The 22,406-nt window shown below is 34.9% G+C and overlaps 1 protein-coding gene across 1 annotated transcript; it reads right to left on the bottom strand.

Moving 5' to 3' along the window:
• Positions 1 to 5,086: 5,086 nt before the first annotated feature.
• Positions 5,087 to 7,126, bottom strand: LOC141631911 (uncharacterized). The gene is made up of 2 exons (XM_074444516.1): positions 5,489 to 7,126; positions 5,087 to 5,362 (listed from the first exon to the last, which is right to left on the bottom strand). The coding sequence occupies exons 1-2, from the start codon at positions 7,124 to 7,126 to the stop codon at positions 5,087 to 5,089; spliced, it is 1,914 nt and encodes a 637-aa protein (XP_074300617.1).
• Positions 7,127 to 22,406: the final 15,280 nt, after the last annotated feature.

Here is a 22,406-nt window from a genome sequence, read left to right as displayed (position 1 = left end):
TCCAGAGATTGAAGAGCAGAAAAAATAGAATCCTGATATTTAAAAGCTATAGCATGAGCAGGAGGATCAACTTCAACCACCTCCTCCTCCCGGACGTCTTTGGGTTGATTCAAGCAGCTGTTTTCCGGGGGGGGCAGGACGCTTTTTGGCTCCCATATCCTTTATTATTTAGTTTATTATGATGAATTTTATTTTATAAAGTTAGCAGAATGGAGCTCCTGGGAGATAGGGGAGAATTTTGGAGAAAATTTAGCAAAGAAAGTGGAAGAAATTTGGTGAAAAACAATCTCATCACAAATACCATATTTATAGAAGAGGAATAACGGTGCAAAAACCCTAGAGAATGCAAAACTGTCAGCATGACATCATTAGCCGTTATAGTGTTTAACGGTAACTAAGAGTCTAAGAGTCATTGAGCAAATATAATTCTCTTTATTGTTTAGCCCGGTAAAATTGACATCTCACGCCTGGCCTGATCCAGCACGGGTAAAATGTCAAGGGGCAATTGTTAGGCCGAGTTTAGCCTGGTCTGACTCTAACCTGGCCTGACCTTACTCGGCTGATTGAGGCAACCAGAGACCGGACAAATATAACTACTATTTAGCTATTGAGGAATATTATAGTAAGCAGGCTACTAAATCCTGGAAGAGAAGCATGATGGTAAGTGCAGAATAGCCGGGCAGGACATTTAAACAGGCTGGATTAAGAAGATAAACAAGAGAGGCAGTTGTATGAACTAATAACCACGACCTACTCTCATGGAAGACCAAGTCCAACTACAAGGAGCACATAATCTTAGTAAATCTAAACGTGCAAGAGGAAAGGAAGGACGGTTTGTTCAAGAAGAACGAGTCAACCAAGTTAATAGGGAATGTGCCTTATTTTCCAGCTAACAGCCCCAACAATAAAGGGGAACGTTGAGGATGAATGTAACGTTAGCATTTGTAGAACTATAAATAGCAGAATCTAACAATTGTAAAGAGATTCATGATGGATCGATTATTTACAATTTATCTCTCATTTATTCCTGAATATTCAGCTACACACACAAGATTGTACTCAGCTTATCAAAATAATACAAACAATATTCTTTATACTTAATTCTTCCCTTGTTATTCACTCACAATATTCCAAATTTATAGAACTAGATACCCAAATTACTCTTTAATCAAGTCGGATCCATTCAGGGGAAATCCTGCTAAAACAGCCGTCAATTAGTAACAGGGCCCAGCAGAGAAATTGAAATTAAGCATAAGTACTTACAGACCAACCTTAATTTATGAAAAACATGAAACTCGTCAAATAGATGCAACAAACCCTAATCAGTCCTCAAAATCGCCTCAAATGAGAAGCAAATTTCCAGTTCAAAAATTAGGGTTATAAAACCCAAGTTTTGGTCCCAATTTCAGCAAGAAAGAGACGAAATTTAAGCAAGAAAGGATCGAAACTTACACGAATTGGGGCGGAAATATTTGATTGATGCAATTCCAGAATTTGGGTTAGAAAACCCCCAAATTTTTCCCACCAAATTCAGCTGTTGGAACGGATTTCATCAAGAGAGAGACAATTTTTTTGTCGAAAGCATAGTGAATGAACACGATTTGGGAATTGCAGCAAAAATACCCAATTTTTATTCATAAATTAGGGTGAGAAAACCCAATATTTTCGAATAAAATAGCAGCCACTTGGGACGAATTGCAACGAGATCTCTGACGAAAATCGAAAATAATAATAAAGGAATAAAACCAAGAACGATTTATTAGCAGTTGTTGGTAATTTAGCGGTAGAGATTTAGGGATTAAGAGTGGGTTTAAGTTTTGGAATGAATTTTCTTTTTAGGAAATATGAGGAAAAGGAAAGAAAAGGATCGAAGAAAGAAGAATACCTGATTAGGATTATCATGGATAAAGTGAATGAGTGTTGAGCACTGGTCGAGCGTCGAACGCGCGTTGGGTGCGCATAGGGTGAATGTCGAGCGCGCAATAGAGACTGTCTCGTGTGTTTTTACTGCGTATGCGCGACTAATTAGTGCGACATACACTCAGATGGAGCGCGCAGCTCGAGAGCTTATTGACCCTTCATTTTCACGACGCTTCTCCTCCGTCTTGAAGCATTATGCAACGTTCCTAGTACATATAAAAACCCGTCAAAACAAAATTAAATAAAACGAGTAATAAACATAAAAACAATAAATTTATCTAATTACTAATGAAACGAAATAAATTAACTAACTATGAACCTTAATTAAAGAAATATTACAAAGAAAAAGGATACAAAATCCGGGCTGCCTCCCGTTAGCGCTTTTGTTTATAGTCGTTTGCTCGACTTAGTGGTGAAATTAATCTTCATAAACGGGGTCGTAGAGATCTAATGACTCTACCACCCCAATCTCGACACCATCATGATAGGGCTTCAGTCTTTGCCCATTTACTTTTAGCACTTTATTCGTCGTCGGATCTCGTTCCTCAACTGGAAATAGACGAAAGCGGGATTGGAACAAAAGGACTTTTTGACCAACTTTAAAGTCCCGTCTCAATATCATGTTGTCATGCCAAGCTTTCGTTCTTTCTTGTAAGTAGCTGCATTCTCGTATGATTCAATTCGGAGCTCTTCCAACTATTGCAATTGCAACTTCCGATGCAACCCCGCGTCATCCAAGCTTATATTAAAGCTTTTTATTGCCCAATATGCTTTATGCTCCAATTCTACAGGTAAATGACACGCTTTCCCAAACACAAGTCGATAAGGTGACATACCAATTGAGGTTTTATAGGCCGTTCGATATGCCCATAATGCATCATTTATTCTCAAGCTCCAATCCTTCCGATTAGGATTCACCGTCTTCTCAAGGATAGATTTAACTTCTCTATTGGACACTTCAGCTTGTCCATTAGTCTGCGGATGATATGCCGTGGAAACTTTATGAGTAACGCAATACTTTTTTCGCAAAGCACTAATTCTCTTGTTGACAAAATGAGTTCCACGGTCACTTATCAAGGCCTTTGGAATTCCAAATCGAGCAAATATGTTAGCCTTGATAAAATCCGCCACCACCTTGGAGTTATCGGTCTTAGTGGGAATAGCCTCGACTCACTTACACACATAATCTACCGCCAACAATATGTAAAGATTTCCAATGAGCTTGGAAAAGGACCCATGAAATCGATCCCCCAAACATCAAAAACCTCACAGTTAAGCATGTAGCTTTGAGGCATCTCATTCTTTCGGGAAATACTGCCTACTCTTTGGCAATTGTCACAAGTTTGACAAAATCCATGAGCATCTCTAAACAAAGAAAGCCAATAAAACCCACAATCTAGCACTTTTATCGCAGTTCTTCTTGCACCAAAGTGGCCACCACAAGCATGTGAGTGGCAAAATGTAAGGATAAAGGCCATCTCATTCTCCGGTATACACCTTCTTATGATTTGGTCGGAACAATGATTCCACAAATAAGGCTCATCCCACACATATTACTTCGCATCACTACGAAGCTTGTCTTTTTAAGATTTAGAAAAACCTTGTGGAAATTTAGAAGAGCAAAGAAAATTTACAAGATTGGCATACCATGGCTCTACGGAACGAATAGCGAACAAGCTCTCATCAGGAAATAATCCTTTCACCGGATTTTTCTCATGTGGATTTGCATCAACATCCACTAACCTGCTCAAATGATCCGCTACAACATTTTCTGCTCCCTTCTTGTCTTTCACCTCCAAATTAAATTCACTAATCAATAGAATCCATCTTATCAATCTCGGCTTAGATTCTTTCTTCGCCATCAAGTGGCGCAGCGCTGCATGATCAGAAAACACCACCACTTTCGTACCAAGTAAATAGGAATGGAATTTTTCCAAAGCAAAAACAATTTCTAGAAGCTCCTTCTCAGTTGTGGTGTAATTTTATTGTGCTTCATTTAGGGTCATGGATGCATAATGAATTACATGGGAAGCCCTCCCATTCTTTTGACCCAACACCGCTCCCAAAGCATAATCACTCGCGTCACACATGATCTCAAAGAGGAGAGACCAATCCGGTGCTTGAATAATTGGAGCGGAAGTAAGCCTACCTTTCAACTCATCAAAAGCCTCCTTACAAGCCTTGTCACAGATGAAATCTGTCTCCTTTTGCAACAGCTTGCATAAGGGTGAAGCGATCTTAGAGAAATCCTTGATAAACCTGCGATAAAAACCTGCATGACCAAGAAAACATCGAACTTCACGAACATTAGTAGGGTAAGGTAGAGACGAAATAGTATCAATCTTAGCGTTATCTACCTCAATACCTCTCGAAGACACAACATGTCCAAGTACTATACCTCGTTCCACTATAAAGTGATACTTCTAAGAATTCAAAACAAGGTTAGTATCAATACAGCGCTCAAGAACAAGAGATAAATGGTGTAAATAAGTATCAAAAGAATCACCATGCACCGTAAAATCATCTATAAATACCTCAATGAAACGTTTAACATACTAAGAAAATATCCTAACCATACATCGTTGAAAGGTAGCAGGTGCATTACAAAGTCCAAAAGGCATACGTCGATACGCAAAGGTACCAAAGGACAATTAAATGTGATTTTCTCTTGATCCTCAGGGGCAATAGCTACTTGAAAATACCCCGAATATCCATCTAGAAAGCAATAATAAGCCTTACCCGCTAGTCTTTCAAGCATTTGGTCAATAAAGGGAAGAGGAAAGTGGTCTTTTCTAGTTACCGCATTCAACCTACGATAATCTATACAAACTCTCCAACCGTTTTGGATCCTAGTGGGTACAAGCTCACCATCTTTGTTCTCAACTACGGTTACCCCAGACTTTTTAGGGATTACTTGGGTAGGACTCACCTATTTACTATCAGAAATAGGATAAATCATACCTACTTGAAGCAATTTGAGAACCTCTTTCTTCACTACCTCCATCATAGGAGGATTCAATCGATGTTGTGGTTGCCTTACCGGCTTAGCATCATCCTCTAGCAAAATCCGGTGCATACAAGTACTTGGACTAATGCCCTTGATGTCGGCAATAGTCCAACCAATAGCTAATTTGTTCTCCACAAGTACATCTTTCAACCTTGCTTCTTATTCCTCAGTGAGCTTACTAGAGATGATAACAGGAAGTGTTTCTTCCTCACCAAGGAAAATATACTTCAAATGCTCAGGTAGAGCCTTAAGTTCTACCACAGGTGCCTGCAAAACAGATGGCAACAATTTCTCCGAAGGAACAGTTAATGGCAATTTATTATTAAAATCCAAAGGAAGCTCCTCCAACTTATGTAAATCGGCCACAACCTCCTTCAAGTCAGCAGAAAAAGCATATTCTACCTCTTGACCATCCACACTATTTTCCAAAGCTATCTACAACTCATCATCACCATTAAAACCAAAGAAATCTTAGGCCAAAGGGTCAATAATGTCAATAAAATTCAAAGAGTGGTAATCATCAGGATATTTCATAGCATCATAGATGTTAAACTGAACTACATGATCACTAGACTCCATAGTCTTAGACTCACTTGACACATCAATCTTAGTGCTAGCAGTTTTGAAGAATGGCCTGCCTAACAGAATAGGAGCCGTATGTTTATCATGTTCCATGTCTAGCACATAAAAATCAGCAGGAAAAATAAGATTATCAACCAAAACAAGCACATCCTCAGCAATCCCTTTCGGGTAGACATTCGATTTATCAGCTAACTGGATAACAACACTAGTAGCATGTAGAGGACCAAGTTTCATAGATTCATATAAGGAGTAAGGCATCACATTAAGAGAAGCTCCTAAATCTAGCATGGCCTTTTGAATCTTAGTGTTTCCAATGGTGCAAGGCATAGTGAACATGCCCGGATCACAACACTTAGTGAGTAATTTTCTTTGAAACATAGCGGACACATGTTCACTAACCTTCACTTTCTTCACCCCTTTCAACTTGTTATTCCTTTTAATAGTACACAACTCCTTTAAGAATTTTGCATATTTAGGAATACTTTTCAAAAGATTAAGAAGGGGAATATTTACCTCACAGTTCTGGAATACTTCATAAATGTCCTTGTCGTGCTCAAAGTGGTGAGTCCTTTTAAGTGCATCAGGCAAGGGTACCTCCGGTTCCACCACCGGCATAGAAGAGGGAATTTGCTTCTTCTCCTTAACAATAGAAGCTTCTTCACCTTCCTTGATCACTATCTCTTCCTCTATTTCATGAATCACCGGTTCCTTGACTTTTCTTTTTACTTTCTCAGCCTCCACTAATTGTCTCCCATTTCTCAAAGAGACTGCACTCACATTCTTTGGATTCACCACCGTTTGAGATGGTAGTGCATTAGAATCTCTAGCCTCCAACCGATTAATTGCAGTAGCCAGCTGACTAACCTGATTTTCAAGATTCTTAAAATTTCGCTTATTATCTGCTCTATCTTGGGTAACACTGAGAGTAAGAGCCCGAATCATATCCTCCGTGGACATTGATGAACTCGGTGGTGCTTGTTCAGCGGCTTGTTGAGATACTTGTTGATTAAATTGTTGTCCTTGTGGTCTTTGGAGAAACTGACCTTTAGGAGTGCCAGACGATGGACCGGCTTGAGAATTTCCCCAACGAAAGTTAGGGTGAGCCGTCCATCCTTCATTGTAGGTCTTGGAATATGGATCCCATTTCCTGTTATTTGTAGTACTCTCCCAAACACCATTCACCTCTTCTTGGCCACTTTCTCGTAAGTAAGGAGACAAATCATTAGGGTGACCCTCAGTAGCGCATATGCCACAAACAGTAGCCATTTGTCTCCCAGATAACATGTCATTGAGAGTGGAAACAATATTATCAACCTCTTCCTCTAAACCAGGATTAACACCCATAGCATTTACTCCTCTTCGTGATGGTTTCCTCTCAAACCGTCTATAGGTCTCAGCTAGCTCTGAAATAACCTCCCAAGCCTCATCTGGATTTTTGTTGGCTATATTTCCTCCACAAGCAGAGTGAATCATGCGATGGTCATCTTGGTTCAGTCCACCACAAAAATACATAATGAGATCCTGATCAGAGTAACCATGGTAAGGGCAACTAGCACAGAGCTTCTTAAATTTCTCAAGATACTCATACATAGTTTCCCCGTCTTCTGCATTCAACATGTCGATGGCTCTTTTCAAATTTGAGATGATCGAGAATGAGGAAAATATTTCTCCAAGAACGCCTTCTTCATACCTACCCAAGTAGTGATACTTCCCGGTGGGAGATAGTTTAACCAGTCTCTCGCATTGTCTTCAAGGTGAAAGGAAATGCTCTCAATTTCAACTGCTCGCCAGTAATATCAGGTGGCTTCATACCAGTGCACACAATATGAAAGTCTGAAAGATTTTTATTCTGATCCTCAATGCTCATACCACTGAAACTTGGTAATTGATGTATCAAACCAGATTTCAGTTCAAAAGTAACTCCACCATCCAATGCTGGAAAAGTGATGCACAATGGTTGAACGTTACGATTTGGAGCTATGAGCTCCCTTAGAGTGCGGGTCTCTCTAGCCATATTCAAAGGTTCGGGCTGTTCAGAAATTTCAGAATATTCAGAGTCTAAATGTAGATCGTCGAACTCGCTGCCTTCAGGAACAGCTACTATTGCAGCTCGTTTATTCTTTCGTAACCTGAAAAGAGTATGCTCAATCTCTGGTACGAAAGGCTCGAGATTCAGGTTAGAAATACGAGTATTATGCATAAACCTACACTAAAACACAAAAAATAATTAATGCCAATACCCCGGTAACGACGCCAAAATTTAACAGGCTAAAGTCGTATGCCTCAAATTAACAATTTATATCATTTAATTCCAAATACTAAACAGTAGTAAAGCGGAAATAAGGTTCGAACCCAAGGGAATCAGATTAACAATTTATGCAATTTATAATGTAGGAACAGTCGATCTTTAATTACATTAAATATCGTAGTAACAAAAAGGAGGGAATTTGAGTTGATTTTCTAATAAACTAAAATTAATAGCTAATGCAAATTGAGTAATAAAACTAATGACTTTCGGTGTATCAATTGATTTAAAAGGGTCTTAGATCCAAGCATATATCCACACTCAATAACAATTGATCACTGTAAGAAGGTTTCAATTACTAATCTCGATTACTCTATCGTGAATGACAAATTGCAATTCTCCTTGCAAATAGTTAATTAAAACGAATCCCGTTTTTAATCAACCCTAACTGTTAAACAACCTTAACAATCCAGTTCAAGATTTAATTCAACAGCAGCAATATAAAATAGAGAACTCGATAGAGAATAAATAATGCATACAATCCAGTTGCACTTTAGATATTTATGTGAATCGCTTCTAAGTACTAATATCAACGTATCCCGTTCAATATTAATTCCTAGCTGTTACTAGCGTAGAGTTAATCAATAGATCCAATTCAATTACCAATACTAATAATAGAATGAAGAAATCAATCACTAGTTGTACACCTAGCAATAATCAATCAACATTCATATAATTAATAACTAAGCAATTCACAATAATCAAGACAAGAAATTAAAACATTCAAACTCACAATCGTATTAAGAGCGCTTCAATTGCTTGAATCCAAGCTAAAGATTAGTTACACATCGTCTGCTCAAAACAATAATAGGGTTTTTCTTTCTCAAAGTTGTGTAAGTTTTTTATTAAAATTCCCCTCTCAAATTATATAGTAAAATAGTAAATAATTAAAGTAGGAAATAAACTACTAAAAATAATAGTAATAATAATAATAATAATAAAATTCATCGGAACAAACCGAGTCAAATAAGGAAACAAAACACGAGTCTTTATTATCACGCGGGGCTGGACGCTGAAATGGAAAGCATGCGCTCTAGTCGCGCACAGGTCGCACACAGGTCGAATGCAGGTTGAACACAGGTCACGCAATAGCTGTTGCCGCGTCTGTTATGCGCGCTCAATTAGTGCACCTTAAGCGCACACGTCTCAGGTATCTTTATAACTATCCGGGCCAATCTTTCCTCGAACTTGGACTCTGTTTTAAACTTGTAAAACCGGCCCAATAGCTAACCAAAGCTTGCTAACAAATAACCTGCAATTAAACTCCAAAACACTACTTCAAACCGTCAAAACCATACTAATTTGCTCCAATTAACTACGACTAAATGAGTCCTATCAATACATAACAGCCACAATCAGTGGGGGAGTAACTCAGGCGTTCTCCCAGCCGTATTTCATCAAGTTAAAGGCAAGCAAAAGCTAAAACCACAATTATTTGAAATATGAAACCTCAATACATCAGAAAAAGTTAAAAACATAAATAAACATTTGAACAATTGAAAATCTAAATCTAGTCCAAAAACATTAAAGTATAAGATACAATATGAAATACCCCTTATGGAAAGCTAGCTTAGTGTCTTAGTATAGATTTTCACTCGCACAATGCTAAAGTTTCGCAGTTCCACAACCATAATAGGGCGGCGTCTTACTCCGCAGTGCGAGGCCCTAGTCTAGGTGAATGTTCATAACTCCTGGGGTACAACACTCCCAGACGACAACCCATGACAATCATCAGTTCTATAGCTAATGGCAAAACTAAGCATATCATGAGTTTATTATTCTAAACCTTACACCTAACTGTTCCATAATTATTCAAACCACTTCAAAAGTGTTCATTATTCAAATCCTTTAAAAGGAAACCTTCCAAGAAGGCAACTTCAAAAAATAGTAACTTTCTATAAATAGAATCTTACTTATAGTAAATACATTCTCTAAATAAAAATCTTATGAAAATAGTAATGTATGATATTATAAATAATGTCATTTAAGAAGTTAGAAAATATAAGTTATTATCTTATTACCAACTTGGGTACACCCATTTTAAACATTAATCCAATATTTAAAATGAAAAAATAATTTTAGTCAAATACTTATTATAAAAAAGGCTCTTAACATATTCAAGAATCATATGAAAAATGGCCATAATACCATTCTCCATAAATTAACTTCAAAACCATTATTTACTTGGTTTAACCAAAACAGTGTTTTATTTTTATAAAATTAAGTGTAACATCGATGCTCATGAAATTTTATGTGAATAATGTTTATAACATCTCTATCCAGCATGTATTATTTCATAAAAATATATGCTCATTTGATATATGAACCGAATTAAAAACCAGATTATCGTAAAAACCGCAAAACACCATTTCAATTATTAAAAATAGTTTCTGAACAGAATGGTTCCCAATAAAATTTGAAACATTCTGTAATTAAGTAAACACAGAAAAACTAATTTTCCCAACAACTAAAAATCGTAAGTACTATTTATTAAAATTGTATTCCTAAAACAGCAATAACTGTATTTTATTTATTAAAAATATAATTAGACCAAAAATAATTTTAAAAAAAAAATTATATCATTCCATAATGCATTATCAGAGCTAATAAAATAGGTTTAGTAAATTAGAAAAAATCAAAAACGAATTAATAACTAATAAACATCAAAATCGCTGAAACATTGTATAAATCATAATAATTACTAATAAGATTAAAAGATCAAAACTTTTATGATGTTAAGTCTTAAAATTTATCATAGGACCAGAATAAAATCATAAAGACAAAATTATACCATGATTAATAATTTAAAACCCTAGAAATAGATATATTGCGAATATAAAAACAACAACATTAAATCTAATAAAAGCAATACTAAATATGATAAATTTATAAATAAAATATATTTTGATATATAATGAACTATCAGAAACTTTCGTGCCATGAGAATAAAAATTCGAATTATATAAATTAAATATCATAATTTGATTAAAACAACGATAATAACCAAAAACAAGCAAATACTCAACAATAACTAATGAAATGCCGAGTCATGCCCTTAAGAGTTACTTCTTATTTGCGTTCCAAATCGATGAAATACTCGCCCTCTTACGGATCTTGACGACAGCCTCCAAAAACAATTATTAATTAAATAAAAATCAAAACTAAATATACGACAATGATTAAGGACGATAATTACCCTTAGAATATGGATGAACGGATGATGAAAGAAGATCGATCTTAATAAAGAAGCAGAAAGGCAAGCACGTACGTAGAATTTGGAAATAAAGAAACAAGAAGGTAGTCACGTACGTAAAATTATTCCATATGAAATCCCAAAACTGACTAATAAATCTCACGGCTGACTAATAAATCTCACGGCACATTTGTGTGAAAAGTAGGGTATATTTTCTCCTTATTTTTTTGTGAATGGAAATGATATGAGATAATCGAATGAGATAATGTAATTAGGAGAATTTATGAATGGGTTAAATGAAAAAAAGATAAGAATACAATCTTCTTGTTTATCTTATGCAAAATCGGTTAATGTAAGGGTTAACACCCAAAATATCTTTTTCATTTTGTTGTAAAAATAAACAAAGGTAGAAAAATAATAATAATATTAAGGATTTCAAATAAAAGAGAAAAAAGAATAAATCTAGTTAAGTAATTAACTTGTCGATTAAACGAAAATACAGTCAATATATCAATGGCGCCAAAATCGATTTCCTATTTTCGCTTACAAAAATGTCACTTAAATAAAAATTCGGCCCGAGAAGAAATCGGACTGAAATAAGATTTAAAACAACATTAATTAACGATTTGTACAAAACTGGTAAATATAAGTATTAAAATTTAAATCTTATAAACAAAAATTAAATAAGTGAGATTAGAAAATTGCAGGTGTACCTCCCCCACCAAGAAAAAGTTTCGTCTTCGAAACTTCAAAGTAGTAAAATAAGATTTGAAGAACAAAGACTTTTAAATATTTCTGCTGACAAATATATTTGAAAAGTCTTTGTTGAGATCAAAACAATCTTTAAACCAATTTTTAAAATTGAACAATTAGAAATTATTAGTCTCGAAATCACTTGTCTAATATCTTGGTACGAGAGAATACCTGTCGCGAACAAGAATTCTGATACCGTCGTTTTAGTACCAAAAATAAATACCTAAGTACTACTAACAGAAGCTAGCGGTAAGTAGGGTCGATCTCCACAGGGAGGCGGTCACTATCTACTTGTTAATTTAGTCTGTCTACGGTCACAGTTGGGGGTTTTTAATTGTTTGAACTAAACTAAGGGAGATTAAAGTGAGAACAAGGAATAAGAGGGATTAACGATAGGGGAAAGAGAACTAGAATTGTCGGGTCATCAATGAATATCGGTTAATTGAAGCTAAGGTCGCAGATCGTTCGCGTGTATCAGTCTAGGGGGCAATTCACATCTCCTTCTGGTCTCAATTCAACCTAAAATACTATTAGCTTAGCTTCCGCCCTCACTAAAGCATCCTAATGTTTACTGTAGGTGTCACCCCTTCCAACCTTCCGGTCTAGGTTAAGGCTTACCAAGATTAATTAAGCTAAATGCATCTATTCAAGTAGCTAGCTACAGTTAATTGCAGTGATTAACAACATAGACATGATAGTAATGAAAGATCCGTAAACCTAATTAGCAACTAACAATAAATCATCGAATCCCCTAAATCCTAGCGGGGGAATTAGCTACGCATACTAGTGAATAATGCAAGAGTGAAAGATAAAACAATAATCAACATAATAAAGAGATAATAGAGAAAAAGGATAAGAGAGAAAGAGAAAGAGAGAGTTACAGTGAATTAGATCCGAAAAAGAGAGAGAAACAGTGTTCAATAGTAAAAAGAAAAGTAACGTATGATGTGAAGTATCAAGTGGTACCAAAACCTAATGTCGTCTTTCCTATTTATAGGAAAGACAATTATTAAAACCTAGAGAACGAAATTAAACTAAACCAGCCCAAGCCCATTAGCGAATCACTTGATCGAGCAATTTAGAACTACTCGATCGAACAGATTCATAGCAAAACCTCTTGATCGAGTAGAAAACCTACTCGATCGAGAAACTCCAATTATGCGCAATTTGATCGAACAAGGATTTCACTCGATCGAAGTCTTATGCTATCCCAAAACTACTCGATCGATCATAAAAACCTTCGATCGAGTGACTTTGACTCAGCCAGCTACTTGTTTCGTTAATTTCAGCATTGACTTGGTGATTTAGCTTCCGAAATCACTTCACGCATCCCGTAACAGCAGTATTTCCCGCTCCAAATCCAATCATCCTATAAATGCAAGCAAAGTGGACGATAAAAGGCTTGATTTCACCACTTTCGGGTCCATTCCTGCAAATAAAGCAGAACAAACCAAAGTAGAATATTCGGGGCATTTCGTAGCTAAAACTACGATAATAGCATAGAAATACGTGCATAAAGAGGCTTAAAAAGGCTATAGAAAATGCACGTATCAAATTCTGTAGTCCAAGATAAAGGCAAGCTAACATGTGAAAAATCAAATCTCAAAACCAAACGTTAGCAAGTACTGGCCAGTCATTAGACGTCTTTAATGACAAGTCCTAGCATCCAACCAACGTCAAATTCTAAAAATAAGTTGTGTAAATTTTATTTCAAACCTTAGGACAAATCCAATTTGTAAATACAACATAACATTTGAAAGATTTTCGAGACATTAAATAACTTTACTTAAAATAATTCCAGAATATTTCAAAACGGTTTTTAAGACATTTCGAACAACAAAAAGTTAAACACTAATCAGTAGTAAAATTAGAAGTGAAACTTGAAGGTTTGAAATCAAAAATATTAAAATCTCCAGAATAACACACGTGTTAAGGGAGTATCACCTGGAACAGATGCTCGAGAGAATAAGAGGGAAGGAAGATTCAAGAGCAATACAAAGCTCTCTCAAGGATTGTAAATGAGATTAATCATCTCGAGATTTTTGGTAAAACTCCTCTATGAAATTCTAAATTTCCTATTTCCATCGAAACCAACACCAAGCTTGTCAACACAAGGCAACAAAGTTGCCAACCTCAGAGTTGCCTAACATCCTAGTCTATATCCTCCAATCTCATCGATTAATAGAACTCCCATCCACAAAATTACATAACTTTTCGACTCTCAAAACATCATGCTAAGAATCCAAGTAGTTCAAAATCCAATGTTACTAAGCAATATTCCACAAGTTATGAAAACACAACTAATCCAGTTTACTCATAAGGCTCTTAAAACTTTTCAAAAAACATGCATGCACTCGAGAAGAATTCTAAACCCAGAATAGTCAAAATAAGACATACCACACTCAAAGATTCTATTCTTCTGAGATCTCAACCAAAGCAACACGGTTACCAAATCCATAAGACTCCTCAAGTTATGGAACATCAAACAAAAACCACCATCTAACAACACCATTCCATCAAAGTCTTATAGAAGCCCTACCAAAATTCCAATCATAACATTGCAACATTAGGTGGTCATCAACTCAACTAAGAGACAATCTCGATGGTCTAAGGTCCTCAAATATATTTTTCCTTTAAGGTAATTCGAACCAAAATATTCCTCAAAGTATTCCATATACTATGGTTAAGACATGAAAGCACGAAAGGTACCCAATCCTCAACTTCAAGATCTTATATTCCTCAAGTAAACACAATCGACCCACAATGCGATTGTGCAATAACATTCCTTATTCACAAGGTTACCACTAATCAACCCAAATAAAGTTAAGTTATAGAACCTAAAGTTCAACGGTTACAACCTTACATCAGAACTCAGCGATCTAAATGCATAAGAATTGAAACTGAGATCAATCTAGGTCAACCAATAATTATACATGGTTACTATTAATGCCTTAATCACATCTAGTCCAAAATATGCAAGATACCTATAATCCCAAGCTAACATTTAAGTTTAAACTCTAACTTCATAAATCATTAATCACCATTCAAGTTAATCCATAGGTAAAAACTCTTTCAAGATTAGGCATTCAAGGTAAAACTCACCACCCTCAAACCAAAAGTAACAAAGCTCCACTAAACCTCAAACGCACTTGACTTCCATCACAGTTCACAAGGAAATTGTTAGTCTAACCAATGAATCTCAAGAGAATAAAAAGCAAGAGCGGAAGAATCGCAAATAAGGATTCATTTACCAGAATAGGTAATGACGATTTGTAAGAGTGAAAGAAGAGGAACCTTGATCGCAAACTATCAAGATTTGAGAACAAAGAAGGAATCTTCATGCTTCCAATGTTGCAAGGGGGTTCACTGGGTCACTCCATCTTTTTACTGAGAAACAAACACTCCAGCCTTGGGTCGCTCCATCAGACGAATCCACAGTGTAATCATTTTTTTAATCTACTGCACCACTAGGAGACTTGAGTCTACTCTTGGTCATCTACCCTGCAGCTCGAACAAAACTGAATTTACGATGGAAACCACTGATGCATCTTCCTTGCAGCACCATGTCCTCGTCCCTTCATCTTTTTTGTCGGGGAAATAAGACATAAATTCAATGCTAGCCATTGAGTTACACAAACACATAAGCTAGCAAACAAGTCCTTATTGGTTTCTACCCGTCTCTCTTTTATCTCATTTTAACTCAATCAGTCATTTATTAGTCTTCTTGTCTAGATATCAATGTGTGAGCGTCGGGAGCAGTGATGCTCAGATACCAACTGTAACCCCCTATGAAATCTAGTGCAAAACAGTGGCAGAAACATTGTCGAATGAGATTAAATACACAATGATAAAACTAAATAACCAAACTCGGGTTAAAATAAATATTATCCACTGGAAACATTCCCAAAAAGGTAGTCGATACAATTGCCACTTTTGCTAAAGAGGGCAAAAAATTAAAAACTTCAAAACATGGTTCTACAATCCAAAAGAAACGAAAATATAGAGTAGGATCAACTACTCGCTAGCTCACTCCTCGAATCCCAGCAAAACAAATACATGTCATGTTATATACATAACAGCCACAATCAGTGGGGGAGTAATTAAGGCGTTCTCCCAGCCATATTTCATCAAGTTAAAGGCAAGGAAAAGCTAAAACCACAATTATTTGAAATATGAAACCTCAATACATCAGAAAAAGTTAAAAACATAAATAGGCATTTGAACAATTGAAAATCCAAAGCTAGTCCAAAAACATTAAAGTATAAGATACAATATCAAATACTCCTTATGGAAAGCCAGCTTAGTGTCTTAGTATTGATTTTCACTCGGACAATGCTAAAGTACCGCGATTCCCAAACCATAATAGGGCGGCGTCTTACTCCGTAGTGCGAGGCCCTAGTCTAAGTGTATGTACATAACTCCTGAGGTGCAACACTCCCAGACGACCACCGATGAAAATTATCAGTTCTATAACTAATGGCAAAACTAAGCATATCCCGAGTTTATTATTCTAAACCTTACACCTAACTGTTCCATAAGTATTCAAAACAACTTCAAAAGTTTTCATTATTCAAATCCTTTAAAGGAAACCTTCCATGAAGGCAACTTTCAAAAATAGTAACTTTCTATAAATAGAATCTTACTTAGAGTAAATACATTCTCAAAATAGAAATCTTATAAAAATAGTAATGTATGATGTTATAAATAATGTCATTTAGGAAGTTAGAAAATATAAGTTATTATCTTATTACCAACTTGGGTACACCCATTTTAAATATTCTGGAATCATATGAAAAATTACCATAATACCATTCTCCATAAATTAACTTCAAAACCATTATTTACTCGGTTTAACCAAAACAATGTTTTTTTATAAAATCGAGTGTAACTTCGATACTCATGAAATTTTACGTCAGTATTGTTTATAATATCTCTAGCCAGCATGAAATATTTCATACAAAGATATGCTCGTTTGATATATGAACCGAATTAAAAACCACATTATCGTAAAAACCGCAAAACACCATTTCAATTATTAAAAATAGTTTCTGAACAGAACGGTTCCCAATAAAATTTGTTTCATTCTGGAATTAAGTAAACACGGCAAAAATAATTTTCCCAACAACTAAAAATTGTAAATACTATTTATTAAAATTTTATTCCTAAAACAACCATAACTGTATTTTATTTATTAAAAACATAATTCGACACAAAATAATTTTTTAAAAAAATTATATCATTCCATAATGCATTATCAGAGATAATAAAATAGGTTTCATAAATTAGAAAAATCAAACACATTCTAGAATCATATGAAAAATTACTATAATACCATTTTCCACAAATTAACTTCAAAACCATTATTTACTCGGTTTAACCAAAACAGTGTTTTTTTTTTTATAAAATCGAGTGTAACTTCGATACTCATGAAATTTTACGTGAGTAATGTTTATAATATCTCTAGCCAGCATGTAATATTTCATAAAAACATATGCTCATTTGATATATGAACCGAATTAAAAACCAGATTATCGGAAAAACCGCAAAACACCATTTCAATTATTAAAAATAGTTTCTGAACAGAACGGTTCCCAATAAAATTTGTTTCATTCTGGAATTAAGTAAACACGGCAAAAATAATTTTCCCAACAACTAAAAATTGTAAATACTATTTATTAAAATTGTATTTCTAAAACAGCCATAACTGTATTTTATTTATTAAAAATATAATTCTACACAAAATAATTTTTAAAAAAATTTATATCATTCCGTAATGCATTATCAGAGATAATTAAATAGGTTTCATAAATTAGAAAAATCATACACATTCTAGAATCATATGACAAATTACCATAATACCATTTTCCACAAATTAACTTCAAAACCATTATTTACTCGGCTTAACCAAAACATTGTTTTTTTTTTTTTTTTTATAAAATCGAGTGTAACTTCGATACTCATTAAATTTTACGTGAGTAATGTTTATAATATCTCTAGCCAGCATGTAATATTTCATAAAAAAGATATGCTCATTTGATACATGAACCGAATTAAAAACCAGATTATCGTAAAAACCGCAAAACACCATTTCAATTATTAAAAATAGTTTCTTAACAGAACGGTTCCCAATAAAATTTGTATCATTCTGGAATTAAGTAAACACAGCAAAAATAATTTTCCCAACAACTAAAAATTATAAATACTATTTATTAAAATTGTATTCCTAAAACAGCCATAACTGTATTTTATTTATTAAAAATATAAAGGTTATTTCATATGAATAATCCAATCTATACCTCACCTTCTCATATTAATCCAAACTACGTTTTAACTCAGAATAACCTCAACTTTAAATACCCTATTCTAAAAATAGACTTAGCTAATTTTAACATGTTATATTAGGTGAAAAATGATGTGTTGATGACGTGGCGTGACAAATATATAATAATTATAATAAACAAAAGTAAAAATAAAAAATCCTTCCCACCCAAGAAATCTGACAATTAACTCCTCTAGAGTCCACACGACCACACTACCACCACCTCCCCTCTAAACACACCATCAATCTGTCATAACGTCACCCTCTCCACCTTCACACCACCGCCAATCCGCCAAAACAGCACTCTCATACAAAATGACGACAACCTACGGCACAATTCCGACAACAAACCCAACCCAATTAAGCACCCCACACGATCTGATCAAAACAACAACCAGCCAACTCCAAACCCATCTCGCTACGCACCGTCCATGGCCAGAACTCCTCTCCCTCGAATCCCTTTCCTTTCCAGCTTCCTTCTCCGTCGCAATCTTACGCGCCACTGCAAATCTCTCTTATTCCCGTACCAACTACGCCCTCATTATTCTCATTACCCTCTTCCTATCTCTAATCTGCCATAACAAGTAAGATTATTGAAAACGTTGCATCTTTTGGAAGATAGGAGTAAGCATAACCCTCTTCCTATCTCTAATTGACTCATATTCAATGACGATGAAGGCTGCCCAAGAGATCCTTACCCGAGGTCTGAGATGCAGCCGGATACTTTGGAGAACGATGTTTGCAACATAATCTCGCAGATTGATGGTAAGGCATAATCGGGAAACGCGAAAAAGATGGTGGTTCGAAATTGGTGGTGGTGCGAAAGTGGTGGCAGTTGTTATGGTTGACATAGTAGGTGGATGTCGGTGAAGTTTGGGTGGTAGTGGTGGAAAGGAGTGGATGAGATCGTGGTGGGGACTGGAGATGGAGGGTGATGAGGGAGAGGTGTGGGTGGCGGTGGTTTGTGTGTTTGGTGAATGATGCTGAATTGATGACTGATGAAGTGAAGTGTTGAGGAAATAGTCAGTATTATTTTATTTATTTATTATATTATTTTAGTGATTTTTTTATTAAAGGGGGTTACCTGATTCACAAATAGTCGGTTACTTGGTTTATTTTGGGAAGAGGTGTGTGTTAGTGTGGTTGATTATGAGTTAAACTGTAGTTTGGATTAACATGAGAAAGTGAGGTATAGTTTGGATTATTACCGTAAAATTAACCCAAAATATAATTCCACACAAAATAATTTTTTAAAAAATTTATATCATTCCACAATGCATTATCAGAGCTAATAAAATAGGTTTCATAAATTAGAAAAATCAAAAACGAATTAATACCTAATAAACATCAAAACCCCTGAAACATTGTATAAATCATAATAATTTAATTACTAATAAGATTAAAAGAACAAAACTTTTATGATATTAAGTCATAAAATTTGTCATAGGACCACAATAAAATCATAAAGATGAAATTATACCATGATTAGTAATTTAAAACCCTAGAAATCGATATATTGCGATTATAACAACAACATTAAATCTAATAAAATAAATACTAAATATGATCAATTTATAAATAAAATATATTTTGACATATAATGAACTATCAGAAACTTTCGTGCCATGAGAATAAAAATTCGAATTATATAAATTAAATATCATAATTTGATTAAAACAACAATAATAACCAAAAACAAGCAAGTACTCAACAATAACTAATGAAATGCCGAGCCATGCCCTTAAGAGTTACCTCTTATTCGCGTTCCAAATCGATGAAATACTCGTCCTTGTACGGATCTTGACGATAGCCTCCAAAAACAAATAATCATATATGATTAAATCATATACTAATTAAATAAAACCAAAACTAAATATACGACAACGATTAAGGACGATAATTACCCTTAGAATATGAATAAACGGATGATGAAAGAAGATCGATCTTAATAAAGAAGCAAAAAGGTAAGCACGTACGTAGAATTCGCAGATATAGAAGCGAGAAGGTAGGCACGTACGTAAAATTATCCCGTACGAAATCCCACGACTGACTGATGAATCTCACGGCACTTTTGTGATTAAAGTAGGATATATTTTCTTCCTATTTTTTTGTGAGTAGAAATGATATGAGATAATCGAATGAGATAATGTAATTAAGAGAGTTTATGAATGAGTGAAATAAGAAAAAGATAAGAATAAAATCTCTTTGTTTATCTTATGCAAAATCGGTTAAGGTAAGGGTTAACACCCAAAATATCTTTTCCATTTTGTTGTAAAAATAAACAAAGTTAGAAAAATAATAATAATACTAAGGATTTCAAATAAAATAATAAAAAGGATAAATCTAGTTAAATAATTAACTTGTCGATTAAACGAAAATACAATCCATATATCAATGGCGCCAAAATCGATTTCCCATTTTCTCTTACAAAAATGTCACTTAAATAAAAATTCGGCCCGAGAAGAAATCAGACCGAAATAAGGTTTAAAACGGCATTAATTAACAATTTGTACAAAACTGGTAAGTATAAGGATTAAAATTTAAATCTTATAAACAAAAATTAAATAAATGAAATTAGAAAATTACGGGTGTTACAAGAAATTCTATAAATAATTGAAGTTTGAGCAACATTATCAAAGTGGTCGAATTATTGTCCAAGCAAGACCGAACTCCTTACGCAAGAAATGAGTTACTTGTATGAGTAATCTAGCTTACTAGTCTAAGTAATCTTGTTGCCCACGCATTAACAAAAATGGATTAAGTTTTTGATAAAGAAAGAACATAAATGCTGATGTTCATGGGAACCATAAACATTGCCATATTTATAAAAGCAAATAACCCATTTTTGGTAAGTGTCTTTTTGTGCAAGCAAACTCTTTTGCAAAACATCAAAAGCTTTATTCTCAATTTAAATGATCAAACCATATTTTTCAGAAGTGTATAAGGTTTGTCAAAATTTGTAAAGGGATTTTTAAGAGTTTAAATATTTTCGAAAAGTTTCCTCAAGATCTGAGCTAGGAACCACAGTGGACTGCACTATGTATTTTGAAAAACTTAGATAATTATCCGAGTTTAATGATCTCTTACAACACCATGACTCAATCTATGACATTCTTCATCTTTGATTATCCTTGTGCAATCTTCATTAACGATTAGAGCTCTTGAGCTAAATGATTAAAACTTAAGAGGCACAAGATTAAATAAACAATAAGATTAACTTGTTATAAGGCATCCTCAACACTTAACTAATCAAATATGGTCTCAACAATTTCCTCCTTTGATGATGGCAAGACGAATAAGATTAAGTGTATTTTCCCCTTAATCCATGGTCAAAACTTACAAGTCCAAACATGTTCAAAATAAGATGCATATATACATAATCATTGTGCTTTGGTCAAATTTTTAATCAACCTAGGTAGAACATCTAATCTGTAAGCTAACATTATAACACCCCCATAAGTTGGGATCCTTTCCTTTAGGCATTCCCAACACATAGAGGCATCATAAGACTTGGTTTCCCAAGTTTTATAGTGCGAACAAACAAGTAAAGAAGTTCCCAACTTAACATAAAGCAATAGATAAGTTATAGTTAAATGTTTACAAGTCGGGGGATGCAAGTATCATCCCAATAGTTTTACAACCATATCGAAAAGTCGGAGTTTAATAGTAAAAAAGTTATGATAAACACAAGTGGTGACAACAAGTGAAGACCGCTCCCCAAGCCCTCGAATGAATCATGCTAACCTGTCAACACTGCTCCCCATATGGGCGGAAATAACCACATGGTTCACCATAGATCATTTAAAACCCAAGTGTTAGCTTAATGATATAAATGTTTAATGCATACGACACTAAGCTTACCTAAACATATGACAATGCAAGATGAAGCCAAGAAGGTACAATGAGAGATAGGAAATCATCCTCCAACACACATCCCCACGAACCGGGGACCGGGACACGCCCACGACGTCACTAACACACACAAAGTACTCGGAACACGTCTGTGGTACCGGGCCCGAGTGCCACTCGAGTCCCCTGCCAGACGTCGTGCCTTACCACACGAGTCCCTCCGTAATCCAAGTACTAAATATGCACATCCCCCTTGGAGTGAGAAGCTCCAAGGGTGACTTGAGCGGAAGACGGTTTCCCAACCGCCTTCCGTCTCGAAAATCGGAACGAAAGATCCCCCAACATCCTCCAATGTCCACCAAACCAAGAACAAACCAACAAGTCCAAATAACACAACTATGCAACCATAATGGTAAGACAATTATAATCATGCTCAACTCTTCACCAATTCATTTCTCATCATTTAATTTCTCTTTAA

The sequence above is a fragment of the Silene latifolia genome, chromosome Y (assembly GCF_048544455.1).
Source record: "Silene latifolia isolate original U9 population chromosome Y, ASM4854445v1, whole genome shotgun sequence".
NCBI classification, from domain to species: Eukaryota; Viridiplantae; Streptophyta; class Magnoliopsida; order Caryophyllales; family Caryophyllaceae; genus Silene; species Silene latifolia.
Note: the sequence above shows the minus strand (reverse complement) of the source record. Positions and strands in the feature narration are given on the sequence as shown.

Coding starts and splice junctions, on each gene's coding strand:
- LOC141631911 (XM_074444516.1), bottom strand. CDS start 7,126: ATGTTGAATGCAGAAGACGGGGAAACTATGTATGAGTATCTTGAGAAA. Junction 5,363..5,488: donor CTATGGAGTCTAGTGATCAT/GTAGTTCAGTTT, acceptor GATGAGTTGTAG/ATAGCTTTGGAAAATAGTGT.